Source organism: Amblyomma maculatum, chromosome 4, assembly GCF_055883805.1.
Source record: "Amblyomma maculatum isolate TAMU_Amacu chromosome 4, ASM5588380v1, whole genome shotgun sequence".
NCBI lineage: Eukaryota > Metazoa > Arthropoda > Arachnida > Ixodida > Ixodidae > Amblyomma > Amblyomma maculatum.
This window is the reverse complement of record NC_139347.1, coordinates 7,565,643-7,578,201: the sequence shown is the minus strand read 5'-3', so window position 1 is coordinate 7,578,201 and position 12,559 is coordinate 7,565,643. Positions and strand designations below refer to the sequence as shown.

At 41.5% G+C, this 12,559-nt stretch overlaps 2 protein-coding genes across 6 annotated transcripts in view; one reads left to right on the top strand and one right to left on the bottom strand.

Moving 5' to 3' along the window:
- Sox102F (transcription factor Sox102F) overlaps positions 1-12,559 on the bottom strand; it is a 1,035,502-nt gene that overhangs the window by 233,676 nt on the left and 789,267 nt on the right. The window lies entirely within an intron of this gene.
- LOC146190254 (uncharacterized) lies at positions 682-12,513 on the top strand. Of its 2 annotated transcripts, XM_084600703.1 has the most exons (7): positions 682-807; positions 3,296-3,433; positions 6,106-6,345; positions 7,036-7,286; positions 8,331-8,400; positions 9,623-9,788; positions 11,039-12,513. In XM_084600703.1, the coding sequence occupies exons 3-7, from the start codon at positions 6,150-6,152 to the stop codon at positions 11,148-11,150; spliced, it is 795 nt and encodes a 264-aa protein (XP_084456829.1). In that variant the 5' UTR covers positions 682-807; positions 3,296-3,433; positions 6,106-6,149; the 3' UTR covers positions 11,151-12,513. The 2 variants fall into 2 exon arrangements, with proteins under 2 accessions (XP_084456829.1, XP_084456830.1); XM_084600704.1 differs by lacking the exons at positions 682-807; positions 3,296-3,433; positions 6,106-6,345; positions 7,036-7,286 and adding an exon at positions 7,413-8,009.

Here is a 12,559-nt window from a genome sequence, read left to right as displayed (position 1 = left end):
TGACGGACATCCACCGGCACCACGGCGCCGGCGCTTCACGTCGCCTTTTGTTCTTTTCGTTTTTTTTTTTTTATTTTACAGAAGTCATTCCTTTTTCTCTGCGATCTCTCCATGCGAGCGCGTTTGTAGGTCGACCCCAGGAAACACCTGCAATCGCCACATTAAATACACGCTCTTAAGTTTCGCGGTAACTCGAGATCGGTAGTGGAATGCCCCACTACCTACGCCTCAAGTGACCGACGAACGGAAAGCTGCGTGATGCGTATCCCGTAACGGTCATACAACCGGCACCATGGCGCCGGCGCCTGGCGTCGACTTTTGTTGTTCTCTCTCTCTCTTTTTTTTTTTACATATCTGAACTTGTGATTTTCCTCTGCCATCCCTACATGCGAGAAAGGAAAACCAACGCTTTGTTCCATGGGAGCGAGTTTGCTGGTCTACCTCGGGCTGTGCAAACACCTGCAATCGCCAAGTAAAATACACGGTCTTAGGTTTCACTGTTTCTCGAGATCGCCGGTTGGAATGCGTCACAACCTACGCCGCCCACCAGCACCGCTGCAACACTATCCGTTCGCCGCAGCCGTCGGCCGCTCGGCGCCGTTCTCCGCTTCCCTCATAGCCTCCTCTCCTTATCACCGGGCCAGAAACTCTGCACGTGATTTCTCTCTGCCATCTCGGTATCTGGCCTGCGCAGGACATGCGCAGAGCATCGCAAAGCGCGCAGAAGCAGCCCGACCGATCTCTATGGCCGCTGTCGCCTTGGCTGATAAGGCTCTTTGAACTCCACTTTTTTTGAATCTCATACAGGTATGTATTACATTTACGTCCCATTGTTTTGTTCAAACTTAATCCCGCAGCGGCAGCTGTAATGATACAGTGTGCTGTTGATGAATTTGAATTTGTTGTACCAAAGCAAAATGGATGTGTACTACCTAAGCCTACAAGTACGTTTGTGCAAATCCTAGCTTGGTCACCTTTGATGAGCTTGTGAGACTAAATCTGTACCAGTTATACAAAGTTGTTTATTACCGTTAAGTGCTCCGTTGTGTTCAACTCTGGTTAGGTTACTCACAGCGTGTTGTGAGGCTGGAGCGTAAGTTGAATTTGTGTTCTCACGTGCGAGCGCTTTTTGCTATAGTTTAGCGTACGCGCTGGTTTGTTAAAATCTAGGGAGCTCTTACTAGCACGTCTGTTTTGCTTCATTATGCAAAGACTAACTTCTTTGTTAGTTTGTGTTAGCGTTTCATCGCTGCACATGGACTTTTTTAGTGAAATCTATTAGCGTCGCAGACGTTTGCTGCTTTTTTTTTTTTTTTTTTTGATGGCTGTGCTTTCTCCACAACCAAAAAGCGGCTACCGCTGACGGAATCGATCTCCTGGGCTGTTGGCACATGAATGCCTTATATGCATGTGATACGTCTAGAGGTGTCCCACTTGATTTAGACCAATTACAGACTCATCAAGATTGGTAGCTTAGCGAAGCATGTTGCATACGGTTGGATGTCTCCCTGAGCTCATCAGAAAGTTTTTCTTCAAATTATGAACTTTTATCTGATAATTACCTAACTCGTTAAATACTGATTTTCCGAAACAATTTTCCAGCTCTTATCTGAAATATATTCTGCATCAAATTGTTAATTTTCTCTGAAGACTACCTAATTTGTTAAATGCTTAGGTACGGAAACAATTTGTAAAAATTATCAGGACAATTATAGTCCCGCCTTTAAGGGTATGGCGCGACAGCGTAAGCTACCCGCTTTAATTATTAAGGTTCCTGCGTGGGGTAGAGTGAATGCAAGGACCCCGGCAGGCCGATTCTGATATCACCCTCCCGTATGAAAGGAAAGGCCCGAGTTTACATTCCGGCAACCCTGCGTACAGTTAGTGCTCGGCCATGTCAGCTGCCAGATATACTAGATTTACTGTATATGCTATATATACCGCCCAACAGCGCCATGCTCGTAATTTTTCGATGACAACGCTGGCGGACGGCCGCCGACGTTTCGGTGAGGCTTCATGAACACTTCTCAGTCACACGCGCGCGCGTCATATTGCCCCGCGGCACAACGTGTAGGCTCTCTAGCGCGTCTCAGGCGCGTCTGCGCGTACAGCGGCCCCACCCGCTGCGCATCTGAAAGTTTTATACACTTCCTTGTCCATCGTTCTGGAGTGCTCACCCTCTCGCCCCGACCGAAAAACTTTGCATGGGATAATTGAAAAGTATTCGAGCCGTAAACAAAATACGCAGGGGGAGCTCGAAGAAAAAAAATTGAGGGTCTCTTAGATGTCTCTTAAGAGAATGAAGAAAGCCTACCCTTCCTCTCCTAACATTTGCCTCTCATTGTTTGCCTTTTATCGGCGTTCGTAGCAGTGCTACATAATTGGTTTACAGGAAAGGAAAGCCGCTGTATCTATCACCCAAATTGCTTCGACAAGTGTGCGTTTGGACGGTACATTATTGCTCCTGTCACGCGGCGTTCCTTGGCGCGCGTTCAAGTGTGGGATGGCAGATGGCAGGAACGCTAGACAAATGATACTTCTGGTTGGTCGCTTCGAATTTTGCGGCTGGTGACGTCACTTCTCTGTCGACCAATCTGGTGCGCCGCTTGCGCAGACAGCTTTTGTCGACGACAGTATGAGCCATTAAAGGCTTTCGCCATAAAGGAGTGGGGGAGAGCGTGCACTTGTCCGCGCAGGCGCGTAGCGCGTACGGTCTCGGAAGTGTCCATTGAGCGGGGTCTTACTGGTATCGCGTAAAATTCGTCTCACTTCACTGTCTAATCTAGGTTATAATTTGCAGTTATAATTTACTGTCCAATCTCGTTTTTTTCTCAGTTTCGAAAATAGCATGGCTAGTGCGGTGCAAAAATAAAAAGAGTGCCACAATTCTTAACGTTCTGCATTTCACTGTAGTTGGGCAGACTGCATAAGCATCCTTATTTGCTCGTGCTCACGAAAAAAAAAAATTAAGTGAACGTGAGTGTCAGTATTCTGTATTCTGAGCCCAATTAATCGGGAATTTTTGTTTTTGTTATACGCTTTTCTTCCCATCGCTCTTTAATCCCATTAATAATTCCTGCCCTTCTGGGCACCACACGTGCTCTCAATCTGTTGTTCTGTGCGCTATCACGATATCTAGATATTGTAGGTGTTGCTGCGTAATTCTGGCTGTAGCTTGAGCTGCATGTAAAGTGTGGCAGTACACTTCAGGCTAATATGTTACCTAGACTGTGATGAACATTTTCCAGTGGCCTTCACATTCTTGTTGCAGTAACAATTGTTATTTATTTTTCAGAGAGCTTGCTTGTTTTCTGGAGTCCTCAGACGCTGCAATGAGTGGTGCCTTCTTCAGAATCAAATTTTGTTGGCTAGTAACCTGAACTGCAAAAAACAATAATTGAATTCATTGAATTTTGTGTCTGCTGCATCATCAGTGAGTTACTTGAAATCCATATTTCAGCTGTGCATGCTGTCCCATTATTTTTTGCAGCTTTCAGGACGAACATTTGTAGAGTGATAGTATACAGTCATGTTAGCATGCAGAAAATGTGAATTTGAATCTGGGACTCTCTCTGGACTATGCTCTACATTATGGTGCCAAAAGTTTGTGTTCTAAAAAAATTCCTTGTGTGAATTCTCTTTGCTGTCATAAATTTCTTTCCTACGCTAGTCTCAGATGCCACATCCTCAGGAAGCATAAGAAAGAGCCCCGGTTGAGAGCTCTTTACCTCCTGCTGTCGATTTGGTGTTCACATGTAGGTCGAGGGCTGTCTTAAGAGTTTTGCTTCAATAAATAACCTTATGAAGCATTTAAGTTGGCATATGAGTTGTGGAGTTACAGTGAGATGCGCTGTTAACAACTGTAGTAGCATGTTTAAGGTGAAATCTTCATTATCCAGCCATTTAACTCGAAAATATACTGTAGTAATTCTGACCTTGTCTCTCCTCTTGACTCTACCTCTGGCTTAGAGTGCCTCTCCTCTTGACTCTACCTCTGGCTTAGAGTTTGTTACAGTAGATGATCCTGTGGATGATCCAGGCAGCTCTAGTTGCAGACAAGGGCAACAGAAAGAAATGACGAGTGGAAAAATTGCGTTGAGAGTTCTCTTGGTCTTTTCTATCTCATGCTTGAGTCAAAGCTCATTGTTCCTGTCACCACTGTGCAAAGCATTGCCCAAAAGTTAAGCCAAATTCATGAATTAAATAAGAAATACACTATTTCTAAGTTGTAGGCATTGTTCAAAAACAAATCTAGTGAAGATATTACAACTGAATTAACAATGATGCCTTTAGCGAGCTGAATGTATTATTCAGCACTGACTACAGACGCAAGGCTTACTTTAAGAAAGCCTATGCATACGTTGAACCGAAATGTGTAAGGTTTGGTCGAGACAGGTTTAGAAGAGACAGGCACATGCATATGTTCCCATTTTGGAGACGTTGGCTGCTCTTCTGGCCAATGCTGAGGTTGCAGAATGTCCTGCAAGCACAGAGTGTCCACCCATTGGAGACTGAATGGCTGATATAACTGATTCGCCAGCTTCTCGAAGCAGTGCATTACAATCAAATGAGCCAGTGCTTCAGCTTCTGTTGTACCAAGGTTCCTTTGAGGTTGTTAATCCTCTTAGCTCTGCTCGGAAGAAGCATAGTTGGTTGGGGTTTATTTTACACTTGTAAATTTCAGAAAGCACAATCGATCTAGCCGTGACCACATTCAATTAGCACTTCTGTGCTCAGAGTCTGACCTGTAGCTGTCCGGACAGGAAAGTTTTTGAGCCACTGATCAATGACCTTTTGCTCCTAGAAAGTGATGGAATTTCTTTTGAAAGTACGCTGGTTAAGGGCACTGTTGTAGCAATATTAGGAGATAACCTAGGTTCCCATTTCATTGGTGGGTTCACAGAAAGCTTCAGCTCGTCTCATCACTTCTGTCGGTACTGCCTTATAACTCGTTCAAAGTTTCATGAAAAACCCTACATGCATGCTGACAAAAGAGCACCTTCCAAATATGACTTCGCTGCTGCGCAAGCCGTTAATGCAGGAACAGTATTTGAAGGTGTCAAATCCTGCAGTGTGTTTAATAAGCTTGCATATTTTCATGTCTGCAGTCCAGGCATTGGTCATTGGTCATGACCTCTTTGAAGGTGTGGTCTGTTATGATATAGCCCTTTTTCTTAAATTCTTTGTTGAGACACTACACTGGTTCACTTATCAGCATTTGAATTATTGCATCATAAATTTTAACTACAAAGGATCAGATCCTTCTAGCAAACCTCCTGAAGTTAATGTGCAGGGCAGAAGATTAAGCTCTGAGGCTGTAAAAACTTGGGTGCTACTTCGGCTTCTCCCTCTGATGATTGGTCACAAGACTGAAAGTACAGACGTTGTCTGGGGCTTTTACCTCAATCTAAGAGCGATTGTAGACATTGTGTGTGCACCAGTAGTCTCTGGAGAGCAGGCAGCATACTTGGCCATTTTAACTGCAGAATACTTGGCAGACAGGCTTCGCCTTTTTTCTACAGAGCCCTTAAAGCCAAAACACCATTTCATCACTCACTACCCAAGCTTGAGGATGCACTTTGGGCCATTAATAAATATGTCGACTCTCCGATTTGAAAGCAAGCATTCTTATTCTAAGAACTGTGTGTGATCAACAAAGAATTTTAAGGCTGTTTGTAGAACGGTCGCAGAGAAGCACCAGCTGTTACAGGCATTCTTGCACTCTGAAGGATTTTTCAAGTCAGATGTCTTCTTTACCTCGACTGTGCCGTTTTGTGCCCAGAACTATGCTCCAGAGCTGCATGAGTGCTTTAATAGCAACTTTCACCCCACCAACTGTGTGACAAGCAATTCTGTTGTATGCAAGGGTACAGAGTACTATGTTCATGATTTTGTTGCACTGTTTATAAGGGATGAGCTCTGCTTTGGTGAAATAACTGTTATTGTCATTCAGCACAAAATCAAAGTATTTTTTGTAGTAAAGCTCTTCGAAGCATGTTTTTGCCCAGGACTGCATGTGTACAGGCTGCGTAATAGAAACCTGTTTATAGCCGTGGAAGTCTGTAATATTGCTGATTTTTACCCTTTACCGGTTTATGAACTAAGCGGTGAGACTGTCATCGTGCCAAGGCATCACATCCACAAAAAGCATGGAGAGCCTTGAGATGGAAATAATGAAGTCTCTACCCACCCTGCCTCCTGATACACTGCAAGCACTCGTGAAAAAACTTTTGGAACTCGGTGTGGAGTGTGGTGATGACTTGAGCCTCATCAATGAGCAGGATTTGACAAGTGTCCTCAGGCCGATTCAAGCTCGGAAACTGGTTGCGTACTTCACAAGCAAATGTAAGTTTTTTTGTCTAACAGAATAGTTCTTGATACAGCATGAATGGAAATTTCAACTGAAGACTCATCTAAATGTGCAAAGTAATTTGTTAAGCAGCACAGGTCTCAAAATAATTTCTGTAGTGCCGTGGACTGTCTCGAATAGCCCAGGAGCTTCTCTGATGCAGAAAGCCAGATGTTTTTGAAGTATATTGAACACTATGCCAGAAGTTCATAAATCTGCAAGTTGAAGAAAAAATTAAAACAGGAGTGGCACCAAGCCTATTTTTAGAAATAGGGCAATAATAAGAAACTGATGAGGTAAGAAAACCACGTGGGGCATAGTGTGTTTTGCCTTAATATATTTTGCAACATATTTCAGTAAATGTTTTTTTTTTTTCGTTTTTATCATTTTCTTGTTACAGGCTGTCAAGCCATCGTCCTTTATAAAAAAAAAAAAGGGCTTAAACATCAGTTTGCTGCTCTTTGTTATTTGTTATCCACTATAGTACTCGTAAAATTTTCGTTCGCACGGAATGGCACACATTGTGTAGAATTTTCGTTTATGTACTCTCTTCGTGACTCCTGAGCTAATGTACAGCTGTTTTATAAGTGCACGATGTAGTATTTTAAGTAGCAGTCTATTGAGCGTTTTTTTCTCTTTTTTTTGTAATGAAAATTACCAAAACGCAAGCTTAAATTCATGCACAGATTCCCAGGGTCTGGGAGCCACACAAAAAAGCCAGGAGGTGGAAAAAGGAAAAGATGCGCAAGTTGAACCTGTTGCAGGACCATCAAAACGCCAAGAGGAACCATTGGAGCAAGAATGCAGTGGTATCCGAGCATTAATTAACCCAAACTGGGCAGAGGCATTTAGCGTACCTTGGGACACGATGCCAAAAACACTACTCAGTGCTGTGAAAGAGGGAAAGCGGCCAGCGCCTAAAGACCGCAGAAAAATGGTTCGTATAATTATCGACAGCGTTCGTAAAGTGTGCCCATCTCCATTACGCAAGCAGCTTGCTATCATTGCAAAGGCAGTAGTGATGTCCCATCCAGCATCTTTTAAAGATAGTTTTGATGGTGCACTCATTGGTACTGGCTATGATTCCTTACTGAACCAGCTTGTCGCACGTGCTGAAAATGTGAGAAGGGAAGACTCCCAAAACAGGAAAGGTGACCAGGGTAACCCTGCAAAGAGATCAAGCTTCATAAGCAAAGCATTTGCTTCATCCTCTGCCCCACCAAACGATAGTGAGGTTATGAGGAGGGAGCAGCTTACTATGCAGAATATGTTCAGAGACAATCCATCCTACGGAGAAGAGGTAGCCGAAAAGATGAAATCCACACACTGTCTGCAGCAAGAGGACATCAAATCAGGCATGACAATATCAAACCTGAAGAGCACATGGCCGTACTTGTTCACAGTGCGTGGTATTGAAAGCCATTTTAAGTTTATTCTAGGCATAGACGTGAAAGAAACACTTGAGCGTTCCTTAAGAGAAAAAAAGTGCACCATCATGAATTTTTTTGATAAAGAACGGCATAGAAAAAAAGCCATAATGGAGGCATGGAAAGTGCTTCAAGCTCAAGACCAAAACAAAAATGTGGAGCTCCTGGGATTAATCCAGCTGATCACCTGCTGGTTTGCAGAAGATGTCAGTCACCTTGTGCAAAGAAGAGAGGTATGTGTCTAAGAAGGTGACAAAAGGCTATAAACAACTGTGCACTTTGAATTGGAATTGTGACATGTCCGAATGCATGTTTGCTTCATTTTATGCAAAATTCTTGGTTGTTTATTCAAGTTCACCTACAGGGAACCAAAGGTCTTTTAAATAGTGTCTTATATCCTTAATTGCTGCAGCGTAAGCTTTCTAATTACTTGCTGAAATATGGTTTCTTGAAGCCATGAAGCATCCTAGCTAACTTTCCTTGATAAACGCTTTCGATGCAGTGGTATTTGTATATATGTGAAGCGCAAACTCAAAAGTTTTCTTCTCTTTTAGGTGTACTTAACTTCGACCGACATTGAAAAACTTCCAGACTTGCCCCTTTCACCTTGCATTATTGCAGCAGGTATGTATTTTTTCAAAATCGAATCAGATCTGCCCTTTTGTGGTATATATTTTGGTACCTGCAACATACCTTTGGTGCCTGCAACAGTTCACAATAGGTAGCGAAACACTGGAAGTGGTAGGCAAATATGTCTACTTGGGAGAGGTAGTAAACACGTATGCAGAACATGAAAGGAAAATAACTAGGAGAAGGTTGGCACGGAGCGCATTTGGCAAGTGTTTGCAAATTATGACTAGCAACTTACAGGTATTGCTCAAGAGGAAAGTATACAGCAGTTGCAGCTTACCTGTTCTCGCCTATGGGACTGAAACATGGAGGCTGACAAAAAAAGGTTCTACTTAAATTGAGGACAACGCAAAGGGCTGTGGAATGAGGAATGGTAGGTGTAATGTTGAGATAGCAAGCATGCGGAGTGGGCCAGAGAAATAACTTCAAGTTAATGACATTCTAGTGGTAATTAAAAAGAAATGGGCATGGGCAAGGCATGTAGTGCATAGATAGGATGACCGATGGTCGTTTAGGGTAGCAAATTGGATTCCGAGCAAGGAAAGCGCATAGAAAAGGGTGTGGCAACAAATTGGATTCCAAGAGAAGGAAAGCTTTGCATCGAAATGGCGGCAAAAGGTAGGTGGGCGGATGAGGTGAAAAAGTTCACAAAGGTCAGTTAGATTCAGCTAGCACAGGACCAGGTTAATTGGAGAAACATAGGAGAGGCCTTCGACCTGCATTGAGGTTAGTCAGGCTGATGACAACGATGACCTGCAACATCACTGAAACATTAATTTACATGCATTTTAATTACATGAATTTTTTAACATTATAGCTCACAGGGCCAGTATTTCAAACAAGCTGCTTGTATGTATATGGCTAACTGCTTGGTGCATATATGCGAAGTTTTTATCGGACAATTTTTCCGACCTGGATGCTTGGTTTTTATTTCAAAATAGTGTATAAAAGATGTTTTTGTAGCATTAGGTGGCTGTATATGTGAAACATGAAAAATTTTGAAATCCAAACTGGTAATACTTCAGCCATTCGGAACATTTTATTGCACTTGCGTCGTCATGCCATACAGAGGCTAAGTCAATATGTGGACGTTCATTAGATAAGCTTCATTTTTGTGGACCCCCCCCCCCCCCCTATTGTACTATACATGCAAAAAAAATATATAACTGCTTTAACTATTGCGATATCATTTCATTAGTGCTGTTATTGCTCCTAGGTGATGACATATGGAACCCAGAGGAGTACCTCCTCCTCATTGATAGGCATGTGGTTGGTGTGGCGGAAGATTTCACAGCTGCATTCTGCATGCTGTTTGCAACTTACTTTGTGTTCCACATTTGTTATGCTGAGAAAGTAGAGTCGACTCTGGAATTCTTTCAAAGGTACGTGCTTAAATTAGGTTTTTAATGGTTCGTTTTTTCCTTTTCATGAAGAAATGTGCTAACATTGTTGTAAGTGGTATTTAATATTTAATTAGGTTGTCAGGGGAATTGAAAAAAAAAAAACAATCCTGTGCTTGCAATGGCCTCAACACATATACTAGATTTCCTTGGAACTTTTTTTGGAAACATCTGCTTACAGCTCTCTGTTGAAAATAATGCCCTCTAACACTTCAAAGAAGCACTAAGACGGCATACATGCATTTACAGCCTGTAAATATTCATTCTGAGACATGAACAAATATGGCACTTTTACTGAAGAAAAATATACGGCTAGTGTGCAATGAATTGAACTTCAAAGTTTTCCTGCCCCTCCATTCAAACTCTTAACCTAATTCTAGACTTTTTAGATCATTGGGAGGGCCATAAAAGAAGAAGTGGTGTGTGTCCTTAGGAGTGGAGAAGGAAGAGTTATGAAACAGAACAAAGTCTCACTTCTAAGATCTGCACTTAAACTCTCTCATAATGTACTAGTACAGTTTTCCTGTGAAGTTGGCTTGGACATCTGCATATTAATAAGCGATAGCTTATACAGCTCATTCGACCAAAAAGACATAGGCATCCTAGCAGTAGTTGCAGTTTTCGCCACTGTGTGTTGGAAATAACTAGAGATTGTGAAAAAATATATCACAGTAATTTGAGATTCTAGCTTGATTGATGACTGATTGATGATTGTAACAGGCAATGAATGACAAGTTCTAATTTAAAGAAATGAAAAACTTGGGAGAAGGGGGTCCAAAGGTGTCAGTCTTCAGAATGAGAAGCCAACGCTTGATAATGCTAAATAGAAAATTTAGAGTATTTAATTTATTCAAAATTTAATGAAATGTTTAATGAATAAAAAATGCATTCAAAGATGTCAGACTGCGCCGAATGAAAAGTTTGCTGACTGTAAGTATCGGTGCATAAAATAAAAAAATGAAAAGTGAAAAATAGAATATACAAAATCAGTGAAAAACATCCTCCATGTGTGTGTAATGCTTATGCCATAATCTTAATCTTGAAGAATTATTATGCCCCTATATTAGTTTTTCACTACCCTGTAGCTTATTAAAGCTCAGTTTTTCATGAGTTGGCTTCTTGTGATCATGACACATTATTCTACTGATAAGAAGTTTCTTTTGTCTTCAGTGCCTCTAAGCAGTTTGCCTTAAGAAGATTGTGTTTGCTGTTTTTCTTTGTATATAACATAGGGCATTTTTTTCAATCAATCCCGACCATGGCAGCAAGGCCAAACGAAAGAAGCTCAACCCAAAAGTGCTCAGTTTGACTAAAAAAATTATGGAGTCTGAATGGAATGTGTAGGTAAGTAGCAGTTCCCGGCTTTGTTGTCTTGTGAATTGAAAGCACCAAATGCAAAGAACAATAACCAGGCATTCACATTGCTTTAGCACTGTAAAGGTGTGTGCGAGTCGTCATAAGGGGAGCCCAATATTCACAGTAGTGCCCGGTTATGTCTTAGTAGCAGGGAACAATAGGGTAGAAGATCATACTGCCCTTCTTCCTATGTGTATTAAGTGTATGCGTGTGTCTTCTCAGTAGCAGGAACAATATTGCTGAACATTTCCTGCCCTTTTTCTTTGTCTAAGAGAGAAACTGCACACCCCTGTATGCTTTTTAAGAATTCTTCAGCATTCAGTATTAACAATATTCAGAAGGTCTGCGTGATTTTACAAAGCTGCAAATAACCAGATTGCTCAGGCCAACAATGCAACAAAAAGTGAGAAGGAAAGTTGTAATTCAGTTCGTAAAAAACAATTGAAGATGAGCAAGTTTCTTACATGCTTTGTAAATAGTTACTTCAACAACCTAGTCAATTCATAACTATATTACAGATCAAAGAGATTGAAATGTTGACTAAGCACAATATATAGAACCAATTAGGGCGAATGTAATTTAACCTATTGCTTGTTTTGCTAATAATTTATTCTAGGCCATTGTTATTAAGCCTTATTATGTAGCTAAAATCATGAGGGAGACATTCATTGCATTGTTTTTGATATTGATCGTTCTCTTAGATTCATTATTTCACATGCTCTGGTTAGCTCCGGCATACCTATCCGTGTACTCATTACAGACATCTGATATTGACATTTGTTGCTGTCATAGTGCTCCGAGAGTAGCTCAGCATAGACCTTAATTCAAGGCATGCTGTGTCATTTTCAAGCTGATGTAAATCGGGGTCAAGCTGTGGGGCAACTGAACTCTTGAAGAGGTGTTGTGACTGCCCGTCAGTCCCCCATAGGGAGAGATGGAATTGCGATCAGATAAAGACGTGTCAGCCATACTCTCTCTTCACTATTTGTTGCATGTTTACAGCAGGCTTAAATTACTGAATCTCAAAAAAAAAAATTAGAAATAGATGTATGTGATGAAACTATGCCTATCTCCAATTAGAGTAATTAGAGTAATTCATTAGTAATCTCCAATTAGAGCCATTATCTTAGTAAATCTTGGTCCTGCAAAACAGGATGAAGAAGCCTAATAAGTAAAGCAGAATGGTGGGCCTAACAATTTTTGTACTCAAAAAGTAGGGCCCACATTCTTTTTTTTCTCAGACATTGATTAGTCAAAATTTATGAAACTCGCAAATATTACAGCCGCGCGTCTACTAGAGGTATAACTCTTTAAATGCATTTTCAGTAAGACTGTATGGTTTTGTGAAACTGATGACCAGTTTTTATACCAGTTTTCATTCAGAGTATCAGCACGGA